This window comes from Nipponia nippon, unplaced genomic scaffold (genome assembly GCF_047370975.1).
Source record: "Nipponia nippon isolate SJK-2023a ecotype South Korea unplaced genomic scaffold, ASM4737097v1 scaffold_31, whole genome shotgun sequence".
In the NCBI taxonomy this organism is placed as follows: Eukaryota; Metazoa; Chordata; class Aves; order Pelecaniformes; family Threskiornithidae; genus Nipponia; species Nipponia nippon.
In genome coordinates, this window is record NW_028262349.1 from 249587 (window position 1) to 277184 (window position 27598).

At 58.1% G+C, this 27598-nt stretch overlaps 1 protein-coding gene across 4 annotated transcripts; it reads left to right on the forward strand.

Annotated features, from left to right (window-relative positions):
• The first annotated feature begins 211 nt into the window (after window positions 1–211).
• On the forward strand, window positions 212–27358 carry TLE2 (TLE family member 2, transcriptional corepressor). Of its 4 annotated transcripts, none has more exons than XM_087768946.1 (20): window positions 213–1427; window positions 1511–1608; window positions 2332–2395; window positions 3789–3833; window positions 5811–5873; window positions 6107–6181; window positions 6655–6847; window positions 10644–10660; window positions 19840–19941; window positions 20258–20302; window positions 21604–21744; window positions 22828–22969; window positions 24222–24382; window positions 24788–24864; window positions 25227–25476; window positions 25665–25912; window positions 26043–26190; window positions 26273–26423; window positions 26579–26655; window positions 26744–27358. In XM_087768946.1, exons 1-20 carry the CDS (start codon window positions 1119–1121, stop codon window positions 26849–26851), a joined length of 2514 nt encoding a protein of 837 aa, XP_087625072.1. In that variant the 5' UTR covers window positions 213–1118; the 3' UTR covers window positions 26852–27358. The 4 variants fall into 4 exon arrangements, with proteins under 4 accessions (XP_087625075.1, XP_087625074.1, XP_087625072.1 ...); XM_087768947.1 differs by having other exon boundaries at window positions 6658–6847; XM_087768949.1 differs by lacking the exon at window positions 21604–21744 and having other exon boundaries at window positions 212–1427.
• The last annotated feature ends 240 nt before the right edge of the window (window positions 27359–27598 follow it).

The following is a 27598-nucleotide window of genomic DNA, read 5'->3' on the forward strand; positions in this document are numbered from 1 at the left end:
GGGCGGCCGCCGCCGCGCAACGGCACAGCGAATGGCGAACTACAACTTCCAGCGTGCCCCGCGGCGCCCCCGCTGGGGGGGGTCCTGCGACCCGCTCGCTTCTCATTGGCCTTCCAGGGGTGTGGCGTCACGAACCCATGTGGGAACGAGGCAAGGCGATTGGCAATCGCTCCCGCGCCGGCAGCCAATGGCAGGTGCGGCCACCGCCGCTGCGGGCCGTGAGGGTGGTTAAGGTGGAGCGGGGTCGCCGTGGCCGCTGCGGGCGCGCTTCCGGCCCCGTCCCGCCCCCATCCCGCCTCGGCGGGGCAGCGCGGCGCGCCCGGCGCTCCCTGCCGCCCCGGGCAGGCGAGGGGCCGGTCCTGGGGAGCCCCTGGCGTTGCGCTTTGCAGCCCCGCGCCCAGGCCCCAGTGTGGCGGCCCGGCGGTGAGCCGGCGTCCCTGCGCACCGGGGGCCCGCAGCCCCTGGGGTTCCCGGCTCGGTCGGGCGCCGTCAGGCCGCCTTCGTTTGTGCTCTCGGTGCCCCCGCGCTGCCCCGCCGCGTCGTCCCAGAGCGGCCGGCTGCGAGTCCAGGGGACGGGGGTGCTCCCGGCCCCGGGGGCTGTCGGCGCTGCCCCGCGCCCGGCTGCGGGACGCGGCCCCGCGTGCGAGTGGCGCCGGGAAGGGGGTCCCGGGGCGAGGGAGGAGCTCGGGGAGGCGAGCGGGGCTCCGGCAGGTGCGGAGGGCTGGGGTAACGGCGTCGGCGAACGTCGCCCGGCTGGGTCCGCTCGGCGCCGGAGCAGCGGCTCCAGGGCCGGGCCTTCCCCGGGACCTCCTCGGCCTCCGGCATTGTCGTGGGGCCGGGGCGGCCTGCCCGGGCCGCCGCGGGCGCGGAGCCGGCGGGGCGGGAGCTCCGGTGCCGCCCGGGCGTGCGGCGGAGCCGCTCCCTCCCGCCGTCCCAAGCCCCGCGGGCCCCCGCGTCCTGCGGGGACGCGCCACCTTAAGCGGGCGCCGGCGGACGGGGCGCTCGGGGCCGGCGGGGCCGGGAGGCAGCTCCGCCAGCCGGTGACCGCCGGGGCACCGCCGGCGCCTCTCGCCCGCCCGCCCGCCCCCGCCTCCTCGCTGCCCCCGCCCCCGGCCCCCATGGGGGGCGAGCGGAGACCCCGCGGCCGGCGGGCCGCCCCCCCTGCCCGCCCGCCCGATGGCAGCCGCCTTCGCCCCGCCTGGGCCGCTCGCCGCCCCCGCCGCCCCCCCGCCTCCGCCCGGACCCCGCGGCCCGGCCGCCCTCCCGCTGCCGGCGTTGAGGCGAGGGACCCCCGAGGACCCCCGGAGCCCGGCGGGGGGAGCTGCCCCGCCAGGGGCGGGGAGACGGGCGGGGAGCAGGAGCCGGGGAGCGGGGCGGCCGGGGCGGGGGCCCGGGCCCTCAGGATGTTCCCGCAGGGACGGCACCCGGTAAGTACCGGAGCGGGCGGGGGCCGGGCTGGGCGAGGGCAGTGCGGCGGGGCCGCACTGCCAGCCGGGCCGTCTCTCCCCAGACCCCTCTTCAGCCCGGGCAGCCCTTCAAGTTCTCGGTCCTGGAAATCTGCGACCGCATCAAGGAGGAATTTCAGTTCCTGCAGGCTCAGTATCACAGGTGAGGGGCGGGCGGAGCGGGGCTGCAGGGTCGGGAAAGGAGGGGCGGGCGGGGGACCCCTGTTTTAGGAGGGGGCGTAGGGCGGGAGGTGGGGAGACGAGGTGGCTTAGGGGGCAGGAGGCAGCCGGGAGTCAGGCAGGGCTGCGGGCAGAGGTGAGCATCCAGAGAAGGGGCATAATGGGGACTGAGGGCACGGGGAGAGGGGAGTCTGGGCATGGGGAGGATGGGATGCAGACCAGGGGGTGAACTGGGGCAGGAGAAGATGGAGACAGGGGTCCTGGTGAAAGGAGTGCTTGGGGAAGAATGGGAGAGGGGTCTAGGCTGAAGAGGGGTAGCATGAAACCGTGAACTGGGGCGCCAGGTCTTGAGTGGGGCTCCCAAGGGGGAGACAACCCATGGTTTGTTTCCTCTGGCTGAGCTGGGTATAGGGTGACGTGGAGGGAATGGCAGCGGTGCTGCGGAAACAGAGCACTGGGTGGGTACGATAGACCATCCAGGGGGAGCGAGGGCTGTGTGGGCAGGACAGCTGCAGGGGTTCGGGTCCCCCAGGGATGGCAACACCAGTTAGGGGTGGGTGTGTGACACCCCTGCAGCCCCATGAGACTGCGGGGGGAGGTGGGAGATGTGCCGAGCTTGCTGAGGTCATGGGGTGGAAAGTGGGAACTGGGAGGACGGGGCAGGAGATGCAGGTCCATGAATGAAAACTGTGGATCCTCTTTGCAGCCTGAAGCTGGAATGTGAGAAGCTGGTGAGTGAGAAGACGGAGATGCAGAGACATTATGTCATGGTAAGCTACCCCTGCCCTGTCCTCCATGCCTCCTCCAAAGCACCCCTGACTGCCACCCTCCGGTGACGTCCCGGGCTCTGGGGCTCCACTCAGCCGCTCAGCCAAATTGGCCAGCGGCCTCCCCAAGCCACCTGTGCTGGCGGCGGATGCCTGGCCTGGGTGGTGGGGCTGGTGGGGTGCGTGAGTTAGGAAGGAGTTAATCGTTATTCCTAGCAACGGCTGGCTCTTCTGCTGATGTCTGCTGCCACTCAGTGCTGCTTGAGCCCAGGAATCGTGCCATAGGTTTTGTCTCTTTTATTTTCTTTTTTTCCTTTTTCTGTTTGGCCTTTTAAGAGCTCTTTCTCCTTCCTTCTTGTCTCTCTCCCAAGGGGAGGTGTCTTGGAAGCAATTTGCCAAGACTAGTGTTTTGGGTGGAAGGGGAAGCTGCCTTTAGAAGGAGCAGGGCAGGACCCCTCCACAGTTGCCAGCGCAGGTTTAATAGCCCCTGACACTGACCCACCAGCCAGAGCTACCAGGCCTTCTGCTTCTGGTAGCCCTGGCAGGAGGGGGGTAGCTGCTGGAAGGAAGGGAAAGGATGGGAAGTGCAGAGACGGAGTAGCATTCCCTCTCCTTCAGCATCTGACATTACCAGCCCCTCTAGGGGAAGGGGGAACCCAAATTATGCCATCCAAAAGACAAACAGAACTTGAACAACCCCCATCCCCTGGGTGATGACAGCGCCACCCGTGAGGCCAGCAGTGTACTAGGCTAAAGCAGGGAATGTTCCTGTCACCCACCAGCTGGGATCCCTTCCCACATCCTGGAGGCTCAGGGATTCCCAGAGTTGGGCTGCTGCCTTTGAAATGGGCTTTGCTGGAGGAAGGGAGGTCCTCTGGTCCCCCCCTTCTCCCCGTCCTCAGGGGCAAGGGGATGGGGTCTGCTGCAGTTACAGCTGCCAGAGTCACTAGTGACTGGTGAAAGGTGTAACCCAATGTCATCTTTGCTTTTGCGCAGGTACGGCCACCCGTGTGACTAGATGGGCAGCTGCATCAGGGAGTGGGTCTGGGTTAGGAGTGGGAAGGGACAAACCAGGACAGGAGGGGATGTGGAGGGCAATGGGGCTGGCTTATGCTGGCTTAAACTAGTGCAGAAACTGCAGTGTAATCATCACAGGTGTTAAACAGGCTACACCGTGGTGGCTCCCGACCTTGTCCCAGGCTCGTGACACAGGTCTGGGCCCATGGCGTGCTGGACAGCTGTTTCTCGTGGGCTGGGGGGAGCAGGGACCCCCTGCAGCAGCAGTGGAGTTTGGCTGGGGAGAGCAGGGGTGGGCTGGCTGCTGAGCCCCTGGCTGGTAACAGGCCAGTTGCTCTGGGCAGCTCCTAACCAGGCTGTGTTGTGATTTTGCTCTCAGTACTATGAGATGTCCTACGGGCTGAACATTGAAATGCACAAGCAGGTAAGTGAGATTGGGTCCGGGCCCGCAGCAGGGAATGGTGGGGAAGAGGTTGAGGGTGGAGACTTTGTTGGAAAATTATCTCCCTCGTCCCCATGTAGCTGTAATGGCATGGAGATGTAGCACGGCTCTGTGTGAGGGGCTGGCCTGCAAAGGGGTTCAGCAGCTGTCAGGATGTGTGCTGTTGAGTTCTGGTAGGTGCCTTGGGACAGGGCCTCCTCCCTGACATCCCAAAGCACCTCTCAGAGCCTGGCTGTGAGCCCTGCACACGTACCTCCCCGCGGTTCCCTGGGGCCCCAGACGCAGGAGGGAGCATGGAGGAAACAGCAGGAGCTGGAGCCCAGAGGCAAATGGATTGTCTTTCTTTTCTTTTCTTTTTTTTAATCCCCTTTTCCTTTCCTGAAGCCAGAGGAGTGTTTTCACCCTTCCCTGGTTCCCCTTTTGTTCCAGCGTTAATTTGCTTTCCCTCTTCAGATTTATCAATCTAGTCATCACGGGCTCTCTGCCAGGGAAATTAGTTTGGACCAGTGCCTGACAAAGTGGCAAGTCAACTGCCATATTCCTCCAGCTGGCTCAGCCCCTCCGAGTTTGCTCCTTTTGTTAGCAGGGAGAGTAGCCTGTGAGCACGTTCTTGCCATCCCCACGTGCTCTGAGCTCCGGTGGGACTAGGACCCAGGGGTGGCCCAAGCCATGAGGGGTGACAGGCGATGGCCAAGTGGCTGGGGAGAGGGAGCCCTGGCCCACCCGCGTCCAGCCGCCCGCTCTGCGTGAGCAGGAGAGGTCCGGAGGAGGGGGTCAGTCTCTGGCTCCTGGGGTCCCATGTGGATGTCAGGGCAGTGGCTGGCGCAGCAGCTGGGACCTGCCGGTGACTGGGGTGCTGGTGGGCGCGGGTGCTCCCCAGGGTGCACGCAGCCTTTAAGCGCAGCAGGTAGATGTTCCCTTTGTTCTTTGACGGCTTTGTGCGTGGTTTGACCTCTCTGCAATGCTGTCAGGGATTGTGGGAAACCTGAGAAAACACTTCAGAGCAGCCAATCCCTCCCCCAGTGCCAGGGTGGATTTGCAGCGGGTGGGGGGGGATCAGTTTTTCCCCGGGAGGCGCTGGTTTTCTTTTGGAGAGGCTGGGCTGGAAGCCACAGATCCTTCCCTTGGGAAATGCTGCTTACCCCAGTGGGGACACGGCCAGGCTGTGGGTCTGTCTATGACCACAGGCTGAGGAGAGGACGTTCCAAGTCCTCTCCATTTCCTTGTTGCCGCTTGCTGGGCAGGGGACAGGTACAGGGGTGCTCTGTGCCTCCGCTCCCCCTCTGGAAGGAGCAGGGAGGGCTGGCCTGGCGCTTCGGCAGGGGTGGGAGTGGGAGCGCCTTCTCCGTCTGGGGTGGGGAGAGCAGAGCCCGTACTTCTGTTGGTGCCTTGCAGGGCTTTGCTGGCACAATGCAAAGAGGGCTGAATTCGTTTGTGTGAATTTTGCGTCCCCCTTTTTCTCCCTCTGGTTTCGAGTCTGATGTTCAGGGAGAGAGCAAGCAACATGCCGATGGCCCGCTGCCAGCGCTTGTGGCTCGGCTCTCCTTCCCTGCCAGCCTGCCCGCTGGCTGCAAGAGCGGCAGCCCACAAAGCCAAGATGGGTTTGGGCTGAGCAAAGCCAGCTGGGCTGCGAAAGGACTGACAGTTCGGAGCTCGGCTTGGCTTGGATCCACAGAGGGATTTAGGAGTCGGGTTCCCTCCCATGTGCCTGGGGGAACCTGACAGCCTGGGAGGGTCCCACAGCCCTGGGCAGAGCCCTCCCTTGGCAGCAGCTTGGGAAATCCCAGCAGGGATGCAGAGGCAGCAGGAGGATTTACGCTGAGCGGGTGGGGAGAGTTTATCTCCTCTGCAGAGGCTGTGTGTGTCTGCAGGATGCTTGGCTGCCTTCCTCTCCACTGGAGAGAACTGGACGGGGCTCAGAGCCCTCCCATCCATGGTGATACCTGCTTCCTCTTTCAGGCAGAGATTGTCAAGAGACTGAGTGCCATCTGCGCCCAGATTATACCCTTTCTAACTCAGGAGGTAAGGGGGGAGGCAGGGGATGTGCACCGGACTGCTCGGGCTTCTCTCAAGGCCCTTGGGAAGGGGCAAACCTAAGTCCAGCCTGAACAACGGGAGGTGGGGAAAACCTCTGTACCTGGGCTGGAGGGATGGGAGAGGGGGCTGCGCAGCCCTGGGCGGCTGGGGCAATGCTGGGTCTTGTGGTCCCTCTGGCCAGGAACACAGTGTGACCTCCCCGTGCTCTTCCTTCCCAGCACCAGCAGCAGGTCCTGCAGGCTGTGGAGCGGGCCAAGCAGGTGACCATGGGGGAACTGAACAGCATCGTCGGGGTGAGTCCCATTGTCCAGCTGCGGGCAAAGGCTCTTTCCTTGTTGGGGGTTGAGACCACAGAGTGCAGTGATGGGGGAAGCCAGGGTCTTTACTACTTTGATAAGCCTAGGGCTGGTCCCCGGCAGTGAGGGGGTTTGCCACTGTGTCCCAAAGACGGTGGATGGCCTCTGGGATCCTCCCTGGCCCCTGCCACCCTGAGCAGAGCAGGGCTGAGCCACAGCTTGGGCTCGTCTGCCATGTGTCAGGATCACATCCACAGCAGGGAGGTACTCAAGGTGCCCTGGGTGGAAGGGGAAGCGATGTGACCTGGACTGCGCAGCCTTGACAGCTCTGCTCCCCTCCTTCTCCTCACGTTGCGTCTCATCCCATTGCGCTTTGCATTGCAGTTCATGCAGGAAGCTGAGGGCTTCCGGCATGGCTGGCTGCGGCTGTCTCCTCCCGGATCGAGGACCATTTGCTCTTTCTCTTTCAGCAGCAGCAGCTTCAGCACCTCTCCCACCATGCATCCCCCATCCCGCTGACACCCCACCCCTCCAGCATGCAGCCTTCTAGCCTGAGCGGGGTCAGCAGCACCTCGGGGCTCCTGACCCTCTCAGGGGCATTGATGGCACAGTCTCAGCTGGCTGCCAAGGAGGACAGAGTTGCGCAGGATGGGGAGAACAGAGGTAAGGGGAAGAAGCACAGCTGGATTAACACTTCGAAGGCTGGCTGAGTCAGTTCTGGGCAGACATCCCAGAGGTGCATGGGCAGTGCTGGGAGGGATCCTGCTGCCTGCTATGCCTGTTTCCCAGGGCTCCTCAATGCCTGGCAGCTGCTCCCTGGGGCCAGGGGGAGCAGCAAGCACTGCGAATGACAGATCCAGCTAATTAAATATCTGCAGCCCTGGGAGGCTGGCTCTATTTCTGACCAGGGGAACAGCTGTGTGCAGTGACGGTGTGCGGCGGTGGGGGGGTGGAGGTGGCTGCGTTTGCACCCCAGACACTGGGCAGCAGGGCTCTGGGCACACGTCTGTGCCCACATGGGTCTTCCTGCTCCCCTGGACATTTCCAGTGTGTGAGGGTCCCCCATCCACAAGGCAGCTGGGAGGGTGTGAGATCCTCACCACAGAGAAACCCTCTATTTACACCAAGGTTTACACCAGGTAAAGATCTGATGCCTGAAGCCAAGACTTAGGGGAAAATACTGTTGCAAGCCCCTGGTAGAAATGGTAGGAGCCACGGGTCTGTGGCGAGGAATTTAGACAGCAGAGCCTTATTGCATGTGTGGTGCCTTGTAAATAGCAGTAATTCCTCATCCTTATGGGTGCCTCCTCCTCTCAGGATTAAAGTGCTTTACAAACATCATCAATATTTAACCATCGTTAAATCAGTGCTCTGAATGCTACTGGCAGGCCTGGGCCAAATTAATAACACCATACAGCTTTGCTGGTGGCTTGTTGCTATTGAAGTGCTGCACGAAGAAGAAGCCACTCTGAGCTCAAGTCATCTTCTGCAGAGCACAGGCGTTGGGTGCTTTTGCTGACAGGAAGAGTGAGGCACGGACAGAGGGCTCCGAGCAGCAGGGCAGCTCTATGGACTAGAAACAGGCAGTAAAATTCAGCAGCCGTAGTGATGCTCCTCTGCAAGCTCCTCTGGGGAAGGTGCTCGCTGCTCCCAATGTCCCTGATTCGAGGCCTGGAAATGCTGCTGGAACAGGACCCGATGGTAACAGCAAAACTGGGCAGTGGAGGGGTTTGTTGCATTTTCCTAATGATTCGGGTTTGCTTGTAAGATTTCGAGGTGGTGTAAATAGCAGCAGGAAACTCTCCATGTCTGCTTTGCGCCCCTGTATGCAGGTGTCTGTGGTTTTAATTCTGTCAGTGTCTCTTTAAGGATGGCCTTCCCCGAAGGAGAAAAACAAACTCCAGAAAGAGCATGAAAGCAGGCTGTGCTGTGCCTGCCTTAACCCTTAGAGACCCGGGCAGCCTGTGCTTCCAGCAGCAGCCATGCACAGCCCAGAGCTGCTCCTTGGCAGGGGCATCCAGCCATGGCAGAGGGCACAAAGACACCCAGAATAATTCCTTTAAAAAAAAATAGTGAAATGCTACATATCGCTGGGGTTAATCCCTGGTGTTCGGCTATAGTTAGCCGGAGCTGGTGTGGATCAAGCTGAGCCAGGGCTGAAGTGCTGATGGCAGGCACCCAGTCCCTCTCCTTTCCCCAGCTTCATGCTGACCATAGCCTTGGAGCAGCTGCCCACATGGAGAGTCCCTCATCTCCCAATACCTGCCTGCCTCATTTTGCCAGCAGAGACTGGGATGAGCTTGTTCTCTCCAAATGCTGATGTGATTGTTAGGAGTGAAGATCAGCCAGGGAAGGCTGCTAGACCCCAGTCCATAACCCCATGCTTAGGTTTGTAGCAAATGCCTGGCACTTCTTCCTTGAGCCCAGGGAGGTGGACCTATTTTGTTGTGCATGCAAAAAAAGCATCAGAGGGTTTCCAAGCAGGGCTTTTCAGCATGGCTTCCTAAGGAAATAGAATCATAGAATTGTTAAGGTTGGAAAAGACCCTTAAGATCATTGAGTCCAACCGTTAACCTATCACTGCCAAGTCCACCACTAAACCATGTCCTCAAGCACCACGTCTACCTGTCTTTTAAATACCTCCAGGGATGGAGACTCAACCACTTCCCTGGGCAGCCTGTTCCAATGCCTGACTACCCTTTTGGTGAAGAAGTTTTTCCTAATATCCAACCTAAACTTCCCCTGGCGCAGCTTGAGGCCGTTTCCTTTCGTCCTGTCGCTTGTCACTAGGGAGAAGAGACCGACCCCCACCTCGCTACAACCTCCTTTCAGGTAGTTGTAGAGAGCAATAAGGTCTCCCCTCAGCCTCCTCTTCTCCACACTAAACAACCCCAGCTCCCTCAGCCGCTCCTCATAAGACTTGTGCTCTAGACCCTTCACCAACTTCGTTGCCCTTCTTTGGACACACTCCAGCACCCCAATGTCCTTCTTGTAGTGACGGGCCCAACACTGAACACAGTACTCGAGGTGCGGCCTCACCAGTGCCGAGTACAGGGGCACTATCACCTCCCTGGTCCTGCTGGCCACACTATTCCTGATAGAAGCCAGGATGCTATTGGCCTTCTTGGCCACCTGGGCACACTGCTGGCTCATGTTCAGGCAGCTGTCAACCAACACCCCCAGGTCCTTTTCAGCCAGGCAGCTCTCCAGCCACTCCTCCCCAAGCCTGTAGTGTTGCGTGGGTTTGTTGTGACCGAAGTGCAGGACCTGGCACTGAGCCTTGCTGAATCTCATGCAGTTGGCCCCGGCCCAACGATCCAGCCTGTCCAGGTCCCTCTGTAGGGCCTTCCTGCCCTCCAGCAGATCGACACTTCCACCCAACTTGGTGTCATCTGCAAACTTCCTGAGGGTGCACTCAATCCCCTCATCCAGATCATCAGTGAAGACATTGAACAGGACCAGCCCCAATACTGAGCTCTGGGGGACACCACTCGTGACCGGCCACCAACTGGATTTGACTCCATTCACCACCACTCTCTGGGCTCGGCCGTCCAGCCAGTTTTTAACCCAGCGCAGAGTGCACTTATCCAAGCCGTGAGCAGCCAGCTTCTCCAGGAGAATGCTGTGGGAGACAGTGTCAAAGGCTTTACTGAAGTCCAAGTAGACAACATCCACAGCCTTCCCCTCATCCACTAAGCGGGTCACCTTGTCATAGAAGGAGACCAGGTTAGTGAAGCAGGACCTCCCTTTCATAAACCCATGCTGACTGAGCCTGATCCCCCAGTTGTCCCGCACGTGCCGCGTAATGGCACTCAAGATGATCTGCTCCATGACCTTTCCCGGCACCGAGGTCAGGCTGACAGGCCTGTAGTTCCCTGGATCCTCCTTCCGACCCTTCTTGTAGATGGGCATCACATTTGCTAACTTCCAGTCATCTGGGACCTCCCCGCTTGACCAGGACTGCTGATAAATGATGGAGAGTGGCTTGGCAAGCTCCTCTGCCAGCTCCCTCAGTATCCTCAGGTGGATCCCATCTGGCCCCATAAATAGGGTGGGTGTGATTCAGGGGGTCTCAGCTGGCCAGCCGGCTCATCCCCTCCTGGCAGCCTTGGACCCATCACCACATCCAGGGAAGAGATTCCAAAGCTGGACTGAATTTTCTGAAAGTAGGTGGGTGGTTAGAGCAGTCCCCCCTGCTTCCCTGAGGAAGACCAATGTGCCCACCTCATATTAGACATCAGAGAGTCCACGCTGCAGATGGGCAAAGTGGGAAATTGGGTGTGATTTTTCAGCCCGTATCCCACTGTCTCCTCCTGTGTTGCCCTGCAGTGCCCCCCTCTCCTCTCTGCCCAGGTACCTGGGGCACAGCCTCCGCACTAACCACCTCTTCCTCTCCTCCCCTCTGCTTCAACAATACGGACCTGCCTGGACGCTCTCCCTGCTGCCACCTGGGCTCCAGAGCGCACCCCAAGCCGGGTAAGTCATGCCGTCAGGCCTGGGTCTGGCTGGGCCGGTGGCCTCAGCTGGCCTCGATGCATGGGCGAGGCTTTCCTTTCAGGGGGCTCTGCCTGGCAGCCTGCCAGCCCCCAGAGTCACTTTGAGCATCTCCAGCGTGCTCCAGGCCGGAGGCAGAGCTGGCTGCCGGCTCTTGGGAAGGGCTGCGGGTGCTGGGAGAACCCGGCTGCGGGGAGGGCACCGGGGGGCAGCGGTGGGCTTGGCTTTGGGGCAGCCCGGTGCTTGGAGCTGGGGCTGGCACCGCAGGCAGGCGCAGGGGCAGGGGCTGTCTTCTGCAGACACTGCAGCCGGCTCTCTTGGCAAGCACTTGCAGTAGGATTTCCAGGAATGTTTTGTTTCCTGACCTTTCAAAGCAAACAGCCCAGAGGCAGCCGAGCTGTCCTCTGTCTGGTGGCAGCCTGCAAGTCCGAGGCTGCACGCCAGCACAAGGGGAGGCAGCGGTAGGGACTGGGGCTCTGTTCGCACGTGGGGCCAGGTTGGGGTTGCGGGGCTCCTTGGGGAGGGGAGGCTGCTCTGTAGGCAGAGCAGGTCTATGTTATTCCCTTGTACACCACAGCCCAGGCACCCTGCTCACCTTCTGCTGTGGGTTCCAGGTCTCCCATTCATTTCTCATGATGTGTGGGCTCCTTTTCTCCCCCTCCCTCCCCAGCTTGGTGGATAAGGGCAGGGGACATCTCCCCCTGCCACCGTGAGTCACCTTTAGAGGCTGGCTGTGCTTGCACACAAGGTGACTAGGGTAACAGGCTTCGACGACTGGCCTTCCCCTGGGTACTGAGTTTGCAAGGGCTCAGCATGGCAAGAAGGTAAGGGCAAGCCACGAAGCTGGGGGTAGGTGGGGAGAGAGGCTTGGGGCAGCTCTGCCCTCTCCCGCAGGCAGGGGTCTTCACGAGGCTGAGCCAAGTCTCTGGATTTGAGGAATTTTGGGGTCATCCTTAGTTCTCAGTGGAGCTGATTTACCCAAGGGCTAGAAAGAGCCTCCTTCCAGGCCAGCCTAAGGAAGAGGGCCCTGACCCACGTCCAGCTGTGCATTCCCACCCTCGTTTATCCAGGCAAAGTGTTCAGCCCTTCTGCTGTTGCCTCTGAGCAGGGCCCATCGCTTCTGCCCTGGCTCCTGGGGCAGCCTAGTCCCTCTGGCGAGCAGCACTGTATGTGCAAACCCAGCTTGAGCCCCAGGGGTTGAATGCACAGGCCCCAGACCTGCTCCTGCACCTGAGCTGGCATCCGTTCCACTGACACATTCATGGTGGAGGCAGTGCTAAAATGCAGTCGTGTCTAGGGTGGACAGAGCAGTGTTTGAACTCCATGGTGCTGCAGGCTGGAGAGTAAATCCAGCTGCAGTGTGGAGGGTGGGAGCAGCCAAGCAGCAAATATGTGTGCGTAGGGATGTAGGGGAGTCCAGGAGAACATCTGAGCAGAGAATATAAGACAAAGGGGCTCTGCTTATTGAGGCCCCCATTCCCTTTGCTTTGCTGGCTTGGATGGGCTGTGTTTGCATCAGGGTTTTGTAGCTGAAGGTTCTGGGCCACCTCAATTCCGAGTCTTTGCTGATGCAAGGATTGTAGCAAACACTACACATCAAGGTTATCCCCCTAGATCTCCAGCCGACCCGGGCTTTATACCCCCAGCAGTAGGTGTGTCATGTTATAAGGGGCGGAGACAAGGGAGGGTCGACCCTTAACTCTTTCCGTACAGCACGTGATCTTCCGGTCGCCAGCCCTTATCTTTACTACATTTCCCCCTCCCTTAGCTCCAGTAGTTCTGGATCTTGCTGGGGAAGCTGCGTGTAAAATAATCGATATATGGTAAGACTTATACAGACACGCATCCGTTACGTTCATAGATTTTGCCCAGTCCAGCCAGTAGTTCGTCGCGGCTCCCTCATTACTCCCCCACACCATCAGGATGCATAGGGAAATGGTAACCTGTCAAGATAAGACTCAATAGATTGATTAATGTCTATACGGTCGAATATTTCGACTGGGTACCCATTCTAGCGTCCCTTTCTCGGTTTGCACACACGCATACCCACGTCCCAAGCAACGGAGGGAATAAGGGCCCCCCCATTCACGGGTTTGCAGGTCCCGTACTTGAACCAAAGGGTAAGGCCCTTCGTTCTCATCGAGCCGGAAATGTGCCTGGGTTGCAGTCTGGGTTTTATAGGTGTTCCCTCGAATGGTATGATTTAAGGTAATTAGTGCCGTCGTCAACAGACGCTGTGCCCGAAATAAGGGAGGGTCAAGGGGAGGGGGAACCCCTGTTCCTGGGCTTATCTTTTCCCCCTCCCTAAGTCGGTCGAGTAACTCTTTTAATGTGCGGTGCGCGCGTTCTACAATGCTTTGGCCCGTACTGTTATAGGGAATGCCATGACTCAACTGAATATCCCAGCGCGCGCAAAAGTCCTTTGTCTTCTTGCTGACATATGCCGCTCCATTATCTGTTTTAATTTTTTGTGGGATGCCAAGTTGCGCCATACAGTCCTGCCAATGTAAAATAACTGAGAGAGCATTTTGTTTAGCATGCATAGTCGCTAAAATAACTCCACTGCAGGTATCAACTGTGACATGCAGATACTTACGTGGATTAAAGGGTTCATAAATCGTAACATCAGACTGCCATATTTGGTTGGGCTGCAACCCTCGAGGGTTTACCCCTGCCTCCCAGAGGGGACCTTTGGAACACACAGGACAAGCAGCAATCACAGAGCGAGCATCTTGCAACGTAATGCCAGCGAGCCTAGCTAAACCGCGAGCTCCACAGTGGAGGAGCTCATGCAGGCGGAAAGCTCGCCTTAGGTTAGAAGTTTCTTCAACCGCCAGTACGCTCTTTGCTAAGCTGTCCGCTATTTCATTCCCAGCAGAAAGAAAACTCGGTATGGAACTATGACTATTAACATGGATAGGACAGACAGGAGCGGTTCTCATTTGCAGTGCGGTGAGCAACATTCCGGCAATCTCTGACGTTGCCCCAAGTGCCCATCGGCACTTCTTCAGTAACTTATATACATAGCAAGAGTCTGTGATTAGATCCAAGGCCTCTTCGGGCCATTGAGTGAGAGCCATCCATACCGCCTTGGCCTCAAGATACTGCACGGATTGCCCTTGATCTTGATAACTAATGTGGGTCCACTGACCATCCTCCTGCCATGTAACGACAGCTTTCCCAGTAATCGATGACGCGTCGGTAAAAACCGTGCGGCCTCCGGTGGGTTGTTCAACTATGGCACTAGCTGGCAAAAAATGGAGTACCTGGATTATCTCCCCACAGGGGTGTGGTCTTAGACCTTCAATACGACCCGTAAATTCAGCTATCGCCGCTTGCAGGAGCCCCACTTGTGGAAGTACCAACTCCCACTGTGCCAAAGAACAGGGCAATGCGATGACCTCCGGGTCCTTCCCTGTTAAGTGTTGAGTTTGCCTCCGACAGCGGAGAATAAGCTGGGATAATAATGTTGGCCAAGAAATTAAAGCCGTCTTTGGTTTGCCTTGATACAACCAAGCAAAAGGCCAGCCTTTTTCACCATTATTTTGAATTAGTAAACCATGGCCAGCGGTATCGGTCATGTAAATCAGGGCAGTGACCGGTTGTTCAGGTGTAAATCGAGCGAGACCCCAATGCTGGGCTCGCTCCATAATTGTCCTAAGAATCTCCTGATGGTTTCTTGAAAGAGTCCTTGGAGCTAGGGGGAATCTCCTCCTTTCAGGAGTTGATATAAGGTAGTCATTTCTGCCTCAGATATTGGAATAAAGTTTCTAAGCCACAATAGTTGTCCAATTAATTTTTGTGCCTCATGGAGTGTTGTCACTGTAGTCCGAATTTCAAATGATTGTGCTGTCACGCTTCGTGGCCTCAGTTGAGTACCTAAATACTTTACTGCACGCCCTACCTGTGTTTTCCGAGGCTCAATGTGTAACCCATGTCGCTCCAAACTGACTATCAGCTGCACGCGTGCCTTTTCCAGTAACTCCTCTTGGTTGGACGCCAGTAACACGTCATCCATGTAATGGAAAATGATGACCGTAGGGAAATTTTCTCGAATAGGGCGTATCGCAGCAGCTACAGCAATTTGACACAAGACTGGTGAGTTTTTCATGCCCTGGGGTAACACCTTCCATTGATATCTGGCGCACGGGTGTTGATTGTTAGGCTCAGGAACAGTAAAGGCAAAGCGTACTCTATCTTCTTCATGCAAGGGAACACTAAAAAAGCAATCTCTAATATCTATAACCACTATTTGATAGTCAGGTGGAATCATGGCCGGAGAAGGGAGGCCCGCTTGTAGCGGACCCATGTCTTGTATACATGCATTAACTGCGCGTAGATCATGTAGCAGTCGCCACGCTCCCGATTTTTTCTTTATCACGAAAATGGGGGTGTTCCAGGGACTTGTAGAGGGTTCGATGTGTCCTGCGTCAAGTTCTCGTTGTACCAATTGTCGAACAGCCGCCCTCTTTTCCTCTGTCAATGGCCACTGCTCTACCCACACTGGTTTATCTGTCAACCAGGTGAGTTTTAATGGGCGGACACAGGCAGTGGCCATTATGATAAATTTGTACGCAGCACTATATTCATCTTCTGCAAGCAACATCGTCCCAAGATGACAATGGGTAACTCAGCAATGACAGGGTTACACCATGCTACCCTAGCTTGTCCAGATTCCGGATCCTTCAACATAATTTGCATTGGGTTCCTGCTTTGATGCGAGGTCTGCATGCCTCCCACGCCTTGCAGCGAACCTCTCGGTTTGAGTGGCCAATCATCTGGCCATAGATGTGATGGGATTACTGTAACATCCGCTCCTGTATCTAAAAGGGCTCTTAACACGAGGCGTGGTGTTCCCCCCAACGCTGGGAGCCATGGGGTAACTATAATATCTACTTCTGGTCGTGTGGTCATGTTTAGGGTGAGTGCCACATACGGCGAGGCTCTATCCCCAGCCTCCTCTATTGCGCGCTCCCATCTCCCCAAGGCAGCTGAGTTGGATATTGCATCATTGGGACCGCAGGCGACTGTGCTGGTCCCGGGGAAGGAGAGACTCCCTGTGCCATACATTGCGCTGCTGTCGTCGGGCCTGCTGAGCTGATCACTGGGGCAGGTGGGGATGGCACGGCCCTCAGCCATCCCCTCTTCTCGTTTCCCCAGCCCGGTCTCCTTTGCTGACTCCCCGATTTGCACTGTCGAGCTCTGTGGCCTAGTCGCCCACAGCGCCAGCATCGTAGGTCTCTCTTTCCTTCCCCTGTTCCGGGGGTGTTTATTTTTGAAGGGCATTGTCGCGCCATGTGTCCTTGCCCCCCACACCTATGGCACATAAGTCGTGCGCCGCGGCAGGCCGCATGGACTGCGGCCACTACCGGTTGCATACTTTGCGCCTGTTCCTGTTCCAGCACATAACGAATCATCTGTGAAAGCGTGGTCCCTATGGGTAACTGTCTTAGCAACACTGCAGTTTGTGGGTTTGCTTGCGTACGTGCACAGTCAAGCAATATTGCCTCCTTAGCCTGCTCAGGAAGTCGAGCAACCTGGAGCGCCGCTTGCAGCCGGTCTAAAAACTTTGTGAAGGGCTCACTTAACGATTGCCGTATTTGGACCCATGGAGGCTCCCTTTTATCAAGAGCTGCGATGATGCGTATTGCTTCCTGGGCAGCTTTCGAAGATGCAGCAAAATCGCGCCCCCGCATTCGCTGAGCCTGTGCCTGAGGAGTTGCGAACTGCCCTTCACCCATCAGCTGCTCTAAAGTCACTCCTGCCATGGGATGGTTGGCCTGTTGCGCCTCAATAACAACTTGGGTGCACCGATTCCTCCACTCCTCCCTAAACAATACCATCATCGAGGGGGTCAATACGGCCCGCATCAACTGAATGATATCAAAAGGTGCAAGCGGCGTTGCAAAAACACAGTCTAATAGGACTTGGGTCTCTGGGGAATTTAATCCATGACTTTTCACCGTTGTGACCAATTCTTTCACCAACTTTGCATCTAACGGTTGCCACTCATATCCTCCACCTGGGGCTGCTCGGATAGGAAATGCTTGAATCGGAGGGGCCTGGAATCGCACTCCTTCCAAGACACAATTTTTTGCAATCATCTGCCAATCTGTCCCGTTTGCCCTCTCTTTCGGCATTCCCCCTGGCATAAGACTTTCCGCATTTGCCACCACCCCTCTCAATCGGCTGATCAATGCCTCGAGTTCCCTTGAAACCTCGTTAGTCCGTCTCGGAAGCGGGGGCGGATGAGCAACAATCGAGGATCCCTCGTCACCCCCTTCGCCCTCACTGCTATCAGAGCTCATGGGGTAATCGTGTACAGGCTCCCTCCACTGTGAGGGAATACCAGTTTGATTTCCCATTGCCCTAGGGATAGGGGTTCCCTCTGGTGGCTCAGGTATCACTGACAGTGCCGGGGGAGCCCTACCACCCCCTCAATGTCCTGCGCTCCGCTCTCTGTGTGTCCAGCACTCGTCGATCACTGGGATACAACGGGGCGTCCTCAGGTGTTTTGCCTTCTTTTTCTCCTTCCCGCCATCTTCCTTCACGTAGTTCACGATACTGCTGGGATCCCACATCAGCCCCCGGGACCCAATCCAGCAACCTATCAGTCAGCTCCCTTTCCACACATTGTTGCAACTCGCCCCAGGGGTATTGAGGAAGTGGTAGATCCACCGGTGCAGGAGGTGCCGAAGGTTCCGTGGGCGGCCGCTCTAAACTCCCCACTTGTATCGGGAACACCTTTCCCGACTCCTTTGTTCCCGCTGCGCCATAGTCTCCCTGCACCTCCCCTTCCTCCGTTGGCTCAGCCCCCAGTAACAACGGTTCCGTCTGTGTCCCACAGGCCACTCCTTCCCAGCCAGCCTGGGTCCCCTCCGAAACTAAACTTGTTGGCTTTTCGTTCCCAGGAGATTCCTGCCCCATCAGCACACCACGTGCAGCAGGTCGGCGCCGCCTTGCCGCAAACCCCCGCTTGAGCACCGTTGTCGTTACCGACTTTAGTACCTTTATGAGTTCCGCGAGCTCCATCGCTGTTGCCTGATCACGTCGGGGTCACCACTGTGTAGCAAACACTACACATCAAGGTTATCCCCCTAGATCTCCAGCCGACCCGGGCTTTATACCCCCAGCAGTAGGTGTGTCATGTTATAAGGGGCGGAGACAAGGGAGGGTCGACCCTTAACTCTTTCCGTACAGCACGTGATCTTCCGGTCGCCAGCCCTTATCTTTACTACAAAGGATCTAAAGGTCGAGGGCTTCTCCCAAAATAACCAGCTCTGTACTTTTCAAGGAGTTTCCAGTTTCGGAAACAGGCTGAACAGGTCTCCTTACCTAAGCCCAGTGCTGCCAGCCCCTCTGTAACCCTTGGCTGCACCCTCACTTTTAAGATACCCCCCAGCCTGTTGTGAGTCCCAGGTCTGTGACTCCCTTCCCAGGCTCCATGGCTGCAGTAAGCCAGAGCTCCAGCTCCTGGTACAGGCAGGAGAAGGAAGGGTTAACGAGCCCCTCCATTGGGGAGCAATTGGCATTGATCTTCATAGGCTTGCAGTCAGGTGGGAGAGGAGGAGGGAGAGATGGTCATGTGTTGTGCAGGATGGATCACCCCTGTGATCCCATATATACCCAGGTACCTCCTCCAGAGATCACTCAGGGGATAGGGAGCATCCTGTCTGCTCCGTGGTTTTATGTGTTGAGGTTCTTAATCCTACTGTGCTGGAAACAATCGACCATGTGGGACCCCTGGGATAGGGCATTTTTTCCGACACCCAGCACGAACAGCTTTGCAGAGTAGTCTTGGGAAGGTTGGGGAGCCGTGCCCCAGAAACTGCCCCAGCCCAAGCACCCTGGCTGCTCTGGGAGGGAGGGCAGCCTCTCTAGTAACTGGTGTCAGCCTGGTGTTCCTCTGGTTTGCACAAGAGCCAGGGGGCTGTGGGTGGGCAGGCACCACTTGATCGCATTATCATCCTCCACACAGTGAGCGTGGGGGGCTGGAGGGGATTTGAGACACCCCTGCAGCTGCTGGCAGCATCTCAGGGAAAAGGTGTTCATCCTGCTCAGCCCCATCCTGCTTCCTAGCCCTCTGGCTCCTGGAGCAGCAGGGTTAAGGTGAAGTAAACATGTCTCCGATGGGGATTTTCCACTCCACCATGCCTTGTTATCTCCCGAAGGGGCGGATCTGCTCTCCAGCCGCAATGGGGATGCTGCCTTGCTCAGCTCCTGGCTTCATGCAGCCCTGTGTGCCAGTGGCTGGGCCAGGGCATGGCTACGCCTCCTTGTCCTCCCCCATCCTCGTCACAGCAGGTCTCATCTGTCAGTTGGGGCTGTTTTCCCACCTGCCCCATTGCCCACCTCTCTGCTCTGACAAGGAAGGAGAGCCTGTAGCTTTGGGGTTTGGGGCAGGGCTTTGTTCTCTTCCTCCTGCCCACCAGCCAGGGAGATGCTTTGCCAGGCTGAAGGCGGTGATGGGCTGATGGACTGGCCATGCACTCCCTGGGTGGGATGCAGGGCCTGGCCAGGTTTGAGGTGAGGGGTGGGCAGGGGAAGGGGTGAGGGCAGCTCACTTTGGAGTCATTCTGGGGCCAAGCTAGGAAAGGGAGGTGATGCTGTGTTGGGGCTGCATGTGGGTAAGTCTCTGAGCACCCTAAAAATGCATCTGCCTTCTGCCCACGCCAGGAGACTGTGGGCAGCCAACCCCCAGGGGTGGTCCCCATCCTGCTTCCCTCCTCTCTGCCCCGTCAGAGCTGAATGGATGAATCTGGGTTAGAACTCAGGGGTCTGGAAACATCTTCCCCAGCCTTGCTTAAAGCACCAGACTAAACCCCATCTCTGCCCTGAGGTACCTTTGGATCTTAGAGGACTCTTGGCCGAGGGTGCACAGGGTGCTAGTAAGGGGATGCCGCAGGTATCTGCGCAGAGAGGGAGAGTAGTGCCTCCCCCTTTAGCCCTGACCCCTGCTTGGTGGGGGAAGGGGACCCCTGCCCCCCAAACCGTCTGTGGCACAGGTTGCACAGATAGCTGGCTGGATGCTGGACACTGGCTGGGTGCAGCCAGCAGCACTGGGAGGTCTCTTCCAGAGCAGAAATGCGGCTGGCAGGGCTTTGCAGGCTGTCTGCTCTCCTGCCAGCTCACACGCCTTCCTCTCCCTCTCTCTGACTCAGAGCATTTCTGCTTCCCCTCCCGAGAGTCTGCAGGACGAGGAGCAGACAGGAGGCACAGGGCTGAAGCAGAAGCGGGAAGAGAAGGACCTGCCTGGGCATTACGTGAGTGCATCAAAGAGCATGGCTGTGGGAGACGGGCCTGGGCCCTGGAGGTGTCCAGGGAGCTCTGTGCCTACTCTGGGTGCAGAGGGCTGTAATCCTGCAAAATGAAATGGAACGAAATGAAGAGCCCCGGGGAAGCCCCTCAGCCAGAGGGTTGAGTCGCTGCCTGCAGGGCGTGGTGTTGGTCCGTGAGAAGTGATGTGCAGGAGAAAATGGGGTCTCTCTGCTGGCTGGGGTCCTGTGGGACAGGGCCCAGAGCTTGGTCGAGCCTCTCCCACTCCTGACTGAGCCTTTCTGGGTTTCTCCCCCCTTGCAGGATAGCGATGGGGACAAGAGTGACTACAACCTTGTGGTGGATGAGGTAAGCCCCCTCCCTTAAGGGCTTGCTGAAGCCTTGCAGGGTATCCAGCTCAAGCTGCAGTCATCAGGTTTAGGACTCTGGTTCCCAAGCTTTGGGGTTCATTAGGCTCCGAGTCATTGCTGCTGGGCAGGAGTGGCCAGCCAGGCCACGTGCCAGCCCTGCCCTGATGCGTTCATGCCAGCCAAGGCTGATTCCGATTCGCAGTGCTCCGGTTTGAACGTTGTGCCAGCCAGGGCTCAGCTTTGCCAGTCATAGACTTGGCTCCGCTTCACAATCTCGTTTCAGCCCCCTCCTGTAGCATCCCATATGGGGAGGCTGATAAGCTGGGATGAGAGCCCCAGGGAGCTGGGCTTGCTGGTGGCAGCTCACGCAAATGGAGGTGGCAGGAGGAGGCAGGCATGCTGTGCTGCCTTTGGTGGGAGAGCTCACAGCGGACCCTGACCCAGCCCGGCCCTGCCAGTCCCTGTCTGGGTGGTCACATATGGTGCCTGGCCTTGACTTTAACACACTGAGCCCGTGTCCGTGTCTCAGTGCAGGGGACACACTGATTTTCAGTCTCTCGCAACCAAACTGCCAGGCGCTTCTGGTACAACCTTCCCTGACCACCAAGGCAGATACAACAGTACTTTATCCCAGCCCCAGCTATTCTTGTCAGAGGTGGTGTTTTCGAGGACATCCCTTTTCTTCCCCTTCAAGACTGGGGGGAGGGACAACACGTGGTTTTTTTTTCCTCCTGCCACTTCCCAAGAAAATACAAGCCCTGAAAGGAACATCAGCAGGGATTTCTGCAGAAAACGACACTTATAAAAACTGCTCATCGGTGTAATTATGGTGATAAAAATCACAGCCCTAATTGAATGGTTATAGGAGTGCAAGAGCTGATGGGTGGCCTTGGCTCTGAAATGCTGTTGAAGGGCTGCCAAGAAGCCCTTTCTCAGTTCCTTAGGTGTGCTGGTCACCATCCCTCCTTGTGAAGGCATCCGTGGCCACCAGTGTCCTCTGAATCTGCTGTCACCTCTGATTTTGTTCAAAGAGAAAAATCAAGGAGGTTTCTCATCCAGGGGACTGTGGAGCAGAGCTGAGGCCTCTAAGCAGATGCTCCTCGTTAATGCCGCTCAGGCAGACACGGGACAGCAAGCTGCTGGATGAGCAGCTTGCCTGGCAGACAGGGGGAGCAGATGGGGGCTTGATGGTGCCTGCTGGGCTCTGGACCTGGAGGTGGCTCTCCAGGGCCCCTGTGCCTGCCCTCCTGTGCAGAGGGGCTGGGGTTCCTACTCCCTAGAGACCTTTTCTTCCCCCAGGACCCCCCCTCAGAGCCCGGCAGCCCTGGCTGCACACCCAGCAGCCAGTTCCCACCAGCCCGCAGGGAGATGCCTGAGAGCCCTGCCTCCATCGCCTCTAGCCGGAGCACAACACCCCTCAAGCTGAAGGACCAGAGTCTGGTAGGGAGGCACGTGGGCAGCCTGGGCTGTGGGTGGGCAGCAGGGCTGGGGACGTGGCCCCGAAGTTCTCTGTAGCCTGTCTGCTGTAGCCCAAAGGTGGGCGAGGAGATGTCAGTGCCAAGTGTTTGGTACCCACCACCAGACTCCCCAGCACTGGGAGCAGAGGTCTGTGCCCTCAGAGGGAAGCTAATCATCTGCTAGGCAGAGGTCTGGCTCTGCAGGTATTTTCCATCCGGCTGCCTGCAGGATTATCCAGAGCTGCTCATAACAATCGATTTTTCTTTGGGTTTTTTCCCTTCCTCCTTGCCAAGCACCAGCCCAATGCTCAGATTGAAACATCAGTGTGTGGGAAGGGGGAGGGATGTTTCTGCCACTCTCTGGCCCTCCCAACCACCACAGGGACTGAAGCGATGCATCCCCACCATGCCAGGGTCAGGAGCTGGCTGGGGGGCCATGGGGAGCAGCAAGCAATGGCTCCCCGGCACAATCGGATTAGAGCAGACAAAGCGCCCTGAGCAATCTGCCAGCGCAGCACGTAGCTTTTCTCTGTTATTAATTTTTTTCCTTTGCTGGTGTCAACAAAATCCCCAGGCAGAAAAAGAGGAAGAAATAGGAGAAGCAAGAAAAAAGAAAGTAATGAAATAGCTGTGGGGATTGAAGGAGCCAGTTAGTCCCAAATGTTCTCCTGGTCCTGCTCCGCACAGGCCAGGGATGGGGGTGCCCCCTGCACAAGAGGGATTTCACATGAGACCTTGTGCCAGTGGCAGGGTGCTGCAGGGGTGCAGGATTGTGGCAGTTTGGGGTGATGTGGGGCTTGCATTGAGCGTTTGCACCTGGGGAGGGGAGCAGAGGCATGGGGCTCCTTCCATGCTGTGGGAAGGGCATGAGGGGCAAAGGAGGAAAGGAGTGGGGTTTTGGGCTGAGGACGGCCGAGTCCCCCTCCAGCTCTGTCCGAGAGCAGTGCCTCTTGGTGCCCCCCTCCCCTCCCGGGTGGTTCGAGGCTGTTGGCAGGCCTGCGGCACTGGGGATCACTCTCCGGGCAGCGGTCTTGCCACTGAAGATGCTCTTCCCTCTGCCATGCAGACTGACCCTCCAGCCAGCGCTCCTACCTCCAAGCCCTCTGCTTCCTCACCGCCCCGTGACTCCCTCACGCCCAGCCCTGGCCCCAGCTCGGCCGCCCTGCTCCGGCAGCCCCCCACCAAGGCACCTGCCACTGACACCATCAGTGAGTGTTTGGGGACAGTGGGGGGGGTGTTGTGCTCTGCTGCGGACAGTGCCATGGGGCTGGAGTGAGGGGAGACAGGACGCTCTCTCCCGTCAGCAGAGCTGGGGTGGCCATTTTGCTCCATGTAATCAAACATGTTGACCATGGCCAATGTGTGCCCCTATGTGCAATTACCACGTACCTGACTGGTGATGCTTTCCTGGCGGGCTCAGACCTGCTGGAGGTGGTGTGGTGATGTGCAGAGCTCTTCGCTACAGGTGTTCGGGGGGGGCAGGTGTTTTGTTTGGAGGTCCTTGTTTTTCTCTGACAAGTTGTCATTTTGCTGTTGCTATGTGAAGCTGCATGCTTCAGGGCTTGGCTGCAGGGGTAGGAGGGGTGGCTGAGTGCTGCCATTGGCACATGGGCATGCAGGAGGCCAGGACATGGCCAGTCTCCCTGTGCAGCTGAGGAGCTCCGTAGGGGTGAGGGTCTGCACACGCTGGGTGCTGCAGAGACCCTGGGCAAGATCCAGCTGATCCAGGAGCCCCTGTCAATGTCTTCCACCTTCTTCTGAAAGCATGGGGGGCGGGGGGGGTGAGTGCTCAGCAGTGGCCTCTGTGGTGGCTGATGGTGAACTGGTCATGCCCCCTTTTCCTGCCTCAATTTCCTTGAAGACATTTAGGGAAGCCTTGGGGAGAGGTCTCTGGAACAGCTTGACCACTTGTCTAGCCAAAGGGACCAGAAAGTGATGGGAGGAGGACAGCTAGCCCAAGGAAGAAATAGAGCCAGGACTGGAGACGTTAAACCCTTGTCTGGCATTACAGCAGTTTAGCAAAAATTGAATTGGAATCGATTTCAATAAATCATCAAAACCCTGGAAGTAGAGCCACTTAGCCATCAACTGCAAATAATTTGGCCTGGCTGAGACTGAAAAGGTGTTGGCAGCAGAAATGAAGGTTGCTGTGGATTAGCAGCTGGTCCATGGTGCAGCCGTTGGAGGGAAAGAGCCATTTGATCTCCTGTGCTGGATCTGCATCCCAGGTCCCTGACTGATGGGACTCAGGGGCTGCCCCTCTTCTTTGGTCTTTGGCTCCCAATACATAACCTGCCTGCCCTCCTCCTGAGCCACTGGTTCATGCCAGGCTTGGCTGGGCCCGGTGCAGAGGTGATGCAGCCTCTTGCTGCCTGGCTTCTGTCAGATGCCCTTTTCCCTCGGGTGATGTTTGCTCACACCCGTAGGTCAGGGCAAATGAGCAGTTCTCTCCTTGTGCAGCTCTCCGCAGCCCGCTGAGCATGTCCAGCCCCTACATGTCCTCCTTTGGGATGGTGCCTCATGCCACCCTCAACGGGGAGCTTCCAGCCCCCAGCATGTACATGGGAATCCACCTTTCGCCGCAGGTCAGCAGCGCCGTGATGTACGGCCGGTCCCCAATGGTAAGTCACCAAGGGACAGGCCCAATCTGCTGGCACATGTTGGCTCTGTTGTCTGTCCCCTGCTGTCCTGGGCATGCACTGTCCCTGACGTGCAGTATCTGCACTGCTGCAATGAGCTCAAGCTGGGGGGGTTGCAGCCATAGGAGGGGCTCCCTTCTGGAGGTGTCTGGGTTGTGGGGCCAGTGAAGGCTGCAGAGCTCTTGGAGAAGCCCTCACTGGTCTCAATGGTGTGTGGCTGTGTCTTTGGGAGCCATTTTGGCCTTTGTCACCTGCATGTGGAGGAAGCAGCAAGCAGGGACCTTGTGCAGAGCTGTGCTGGTCCGGTCCCAGGGCATGAGCCCAGCCTTCATGTCCCCTCCTGGGGGTTTGGCACTTCACTCATCATGTGCCCTTTCCTTTGTGCAGGTGGCTTTTGAGTCACACCCTCACCTGAGGGCTTCCACCATCTCATCTTCACTCTCCACCATCCCTGGAGGGAAACCGTAAGTGTGGCTGCATGCAGGGGCTGCAGGGAGGGTGGGCAGCAAGGGGCTGAGCCGGGCAGCATGGGGTGGGTGCAGGGGAGTGTGTGTGGGGGGTCTCCTTCCCCATGGCTCATTTCTACACCCAGGTGGTGTAGGGCAGGGCAGGGCCTGGCTGGAGTTTCTTTGTACTTCTGAGTCCAATGCTGTCATTTTGTTCCGGGCAGCTGGTGGTAACAAGGAGCCAGTTAATCATGTCCCTCATTAGCCAGAGTGCACTGGACACCTTCCGCCTGCCTCGAGCATGGCTAATGGGAGAGGTCAGCTCCTGCACTCGGGCATCACGCAAGGATTGTTCAGTCCTCTCTTCTGCTTCTTTCCAGTGCCTACTCCTTCCATGTCAGCGCTGACGGGCAGATGCAACCGGTGCCTTTCCCACCCGATGCCCTCATTGGCTCCGGCATCCCCCGCCATGCGCGGCAGCTCCACACCCTGACCCATGGTGAGGTGGTCTGCGCCGTCACCATCAGCAGCTCCACACAGCACGTCTACACTGGGGGCAAGGGCTGTGTGAAGGTGTGGGACGTGGGGCAGCCGGGTACCAAGACGGCCGTGGCTCAGCTGGACTGCTTGGTAAGGAGAAGGAACAGAAAGGCATGTTGTGGGGGCTGGGAAGAGGAACGTGTTCCTGTTACAATGGAGGCGGACAAGGGCTCCTTTCACGTCTGTGATGAGAAAAGGAGATCTGTCTCCCCACCCCCGCTGCCATGCATTGATCAGCTCCTTCTCCACTTGCCCCATTTGCTGTAATCCCAATTCAGAACCGTGACAACTACATCCGCTCCTGCAAGCTGCTCCCCGATGGCCGGAGCCTGATTGTGGGGGGGGAGGCCAGCACCCTCTCCATCTGGGACCTGGCGGCCCCCACGCCACGTATCAAGGCTGAGCTCACCTCCTCTGCCCCCGCCTGCTACGCCCTGGCCATCAGCCCCGATGCCAAAGTCTGCTTCTCCTGCTGCAGTGACGGCAACATCGTGGTGTGGGACCTGCAGAACCAGACCATGGTGAGGTGAGCCTGGGGCAGGCGGCTGGTGGCACAGAGCAGGAATGTGGTGGGGGATGCTGGCTCTTCGGGAGCTGGCAGCCCTGATGGCCGTGCCCTTGCCTTCCCCCCCCCCCCCCCCCCCCCTCTTTCCCAGGCAATTTCAAGGCCACACAGATGGTGCCAGCTGCATTGACATCTCTAACTATGGCACCAAGCTGTGGACAGGGGGGCTGGACAATACAGTGCGGTGCTGGGACCTGCGGGAGGGGCGTCAGCTGCAGCAGCACGACTTCAGCTCCCAGGTAGGGGCTGGGGCCGGCTGGGAGCACTGTTGGGCTGGCCGGGACCTGCCAGGCTGCTGCCTGACCCTGTCTCTCCCCCCAGATCTTCTCCCTGGGGTACTGCCCGACGGGAGAGTGGCTGGCGGTGGGCATGGAGAGCAGCAACGTGGAGATCCTGCACGTGACCAAACCAGACAAGTACCAGCTGCACCTCCATGAGAGCTGTGTCCTCTCCCTCAAATTTGCCTCCTGCGGTAGGCGAGCGCTGTGTTTTCTGCTTGGACTGTGTCGACTTTGGAATGAGGGGTGGCTCCGTACAGCCCTAGATGGGTCCTTTTGGTGTCATGTCGTGTGTGTGTGTCCCCCGAATGGAGTCCCAAACACTGACCCACTTTGTCTCCTTCCCCAGGGAAGTGGTTTGTGAGCACAGGGAAGGACAACCTGCTGAATGCCTGGCGGACGCCCTATGGAGCCAGCATCTTCCAGGTGCGGGGGAGTCGTTTGGACAGGGTGGGGAGTAAGGGCAGCTTCAGCCACCAGTGCTGCCCTCACCACGTGCCTCTCTCACATTCAGTCTAAAGAGTCCTCGTCGGTGCTGAGCTGTGACATCTCCGTCAACAACAAATTCATCGTTACGGGTTCGGGCGACAAGAAGGCCACAGTGTACGAGGTGGTGTACTGAGGCCCTATCTGTCACCCTCCCTCATCCATCAGGGAAGGGGCCAGGCCTTGCCCAGAGCTGCCAGGGGTGGCGGAGGCCTCCCGTGCTGGGCCAGCCCTCCCGCAGCCCTGCTCTCCCTCCTCTTCCTCCTCTCCTTTCAGCTGCCAGAACAAGGCTAGGGCACAGGCCCCGCTCCCCTGCCCTGGTTCCTGCCCAACATGTCGCAGAGGTGAAGGGGAGAGCTGGATGTGAGCGCTCATTGTGGCCAGGCGTCCCCCCAAGCTGGGCAGCGGGCAGGGGCTGGTCTGGGCATCCTACGGCCTGTCTGTCCATCAGGGCTGGAGGCACGGGGAGCTGGAGAGCTGGCAGAGCGGCAAGGGGAGGCCAAGAGCAACTGACATAGTGTTGCTCCTGAACTACTGCTACTGATTTAATGGCACCCATTTTCTGCTGCAGAAACAGCTGTAAATTATCAGTAATGTATTTAACTGTGTTTTCAATCCCTTACTAATAAAAAGGAACAAATGAGTGGCTGGTCTGGTGATGGGTTGGGGCCTCATGTCACTGCAGGACACTGGAAACCCATCCCTGGGGAGCTGACCGCCAGCCCCAGATGCCCTGAAATGGCGCCTGCAGCTGTACACACGGAGCAGGGGGCTCAGCCCCCTCCCACAGTGGCAGTTGGGGCACAGGGCCCTGCAGCAGGGGGACAGAAGCAGGAGCTGCTCCCATCCCTCACCCCCTCACAGGTACAGAGTAAGCATAGCC

Bases quoted from the DNA above. Each gene is read 5' to 3' on its own strand.
- TLE2 (XM_087768946.1), top strand. From the start codon at position 1,119: ATGGGGGGCGAGCGGAGACCCCGCGGCCGGCGGGCCGCCCCCCCTGCC. The intron at 20,303-21,603 runs GTAAGCCCCCTC...TTCTTCCCCCAG, and splicing joins ACAACCTTGTGGTGGATGAG to GACCCCCCCTCAGAGCCCGG. The intron at 26,191-26,272 runs GTAGGGGCTGGG...CTCTCCCCCCAG, and splicing joins AGCACGACTTCAGCTCCCAG to ATCTTCTCCCTGGGGTACTG.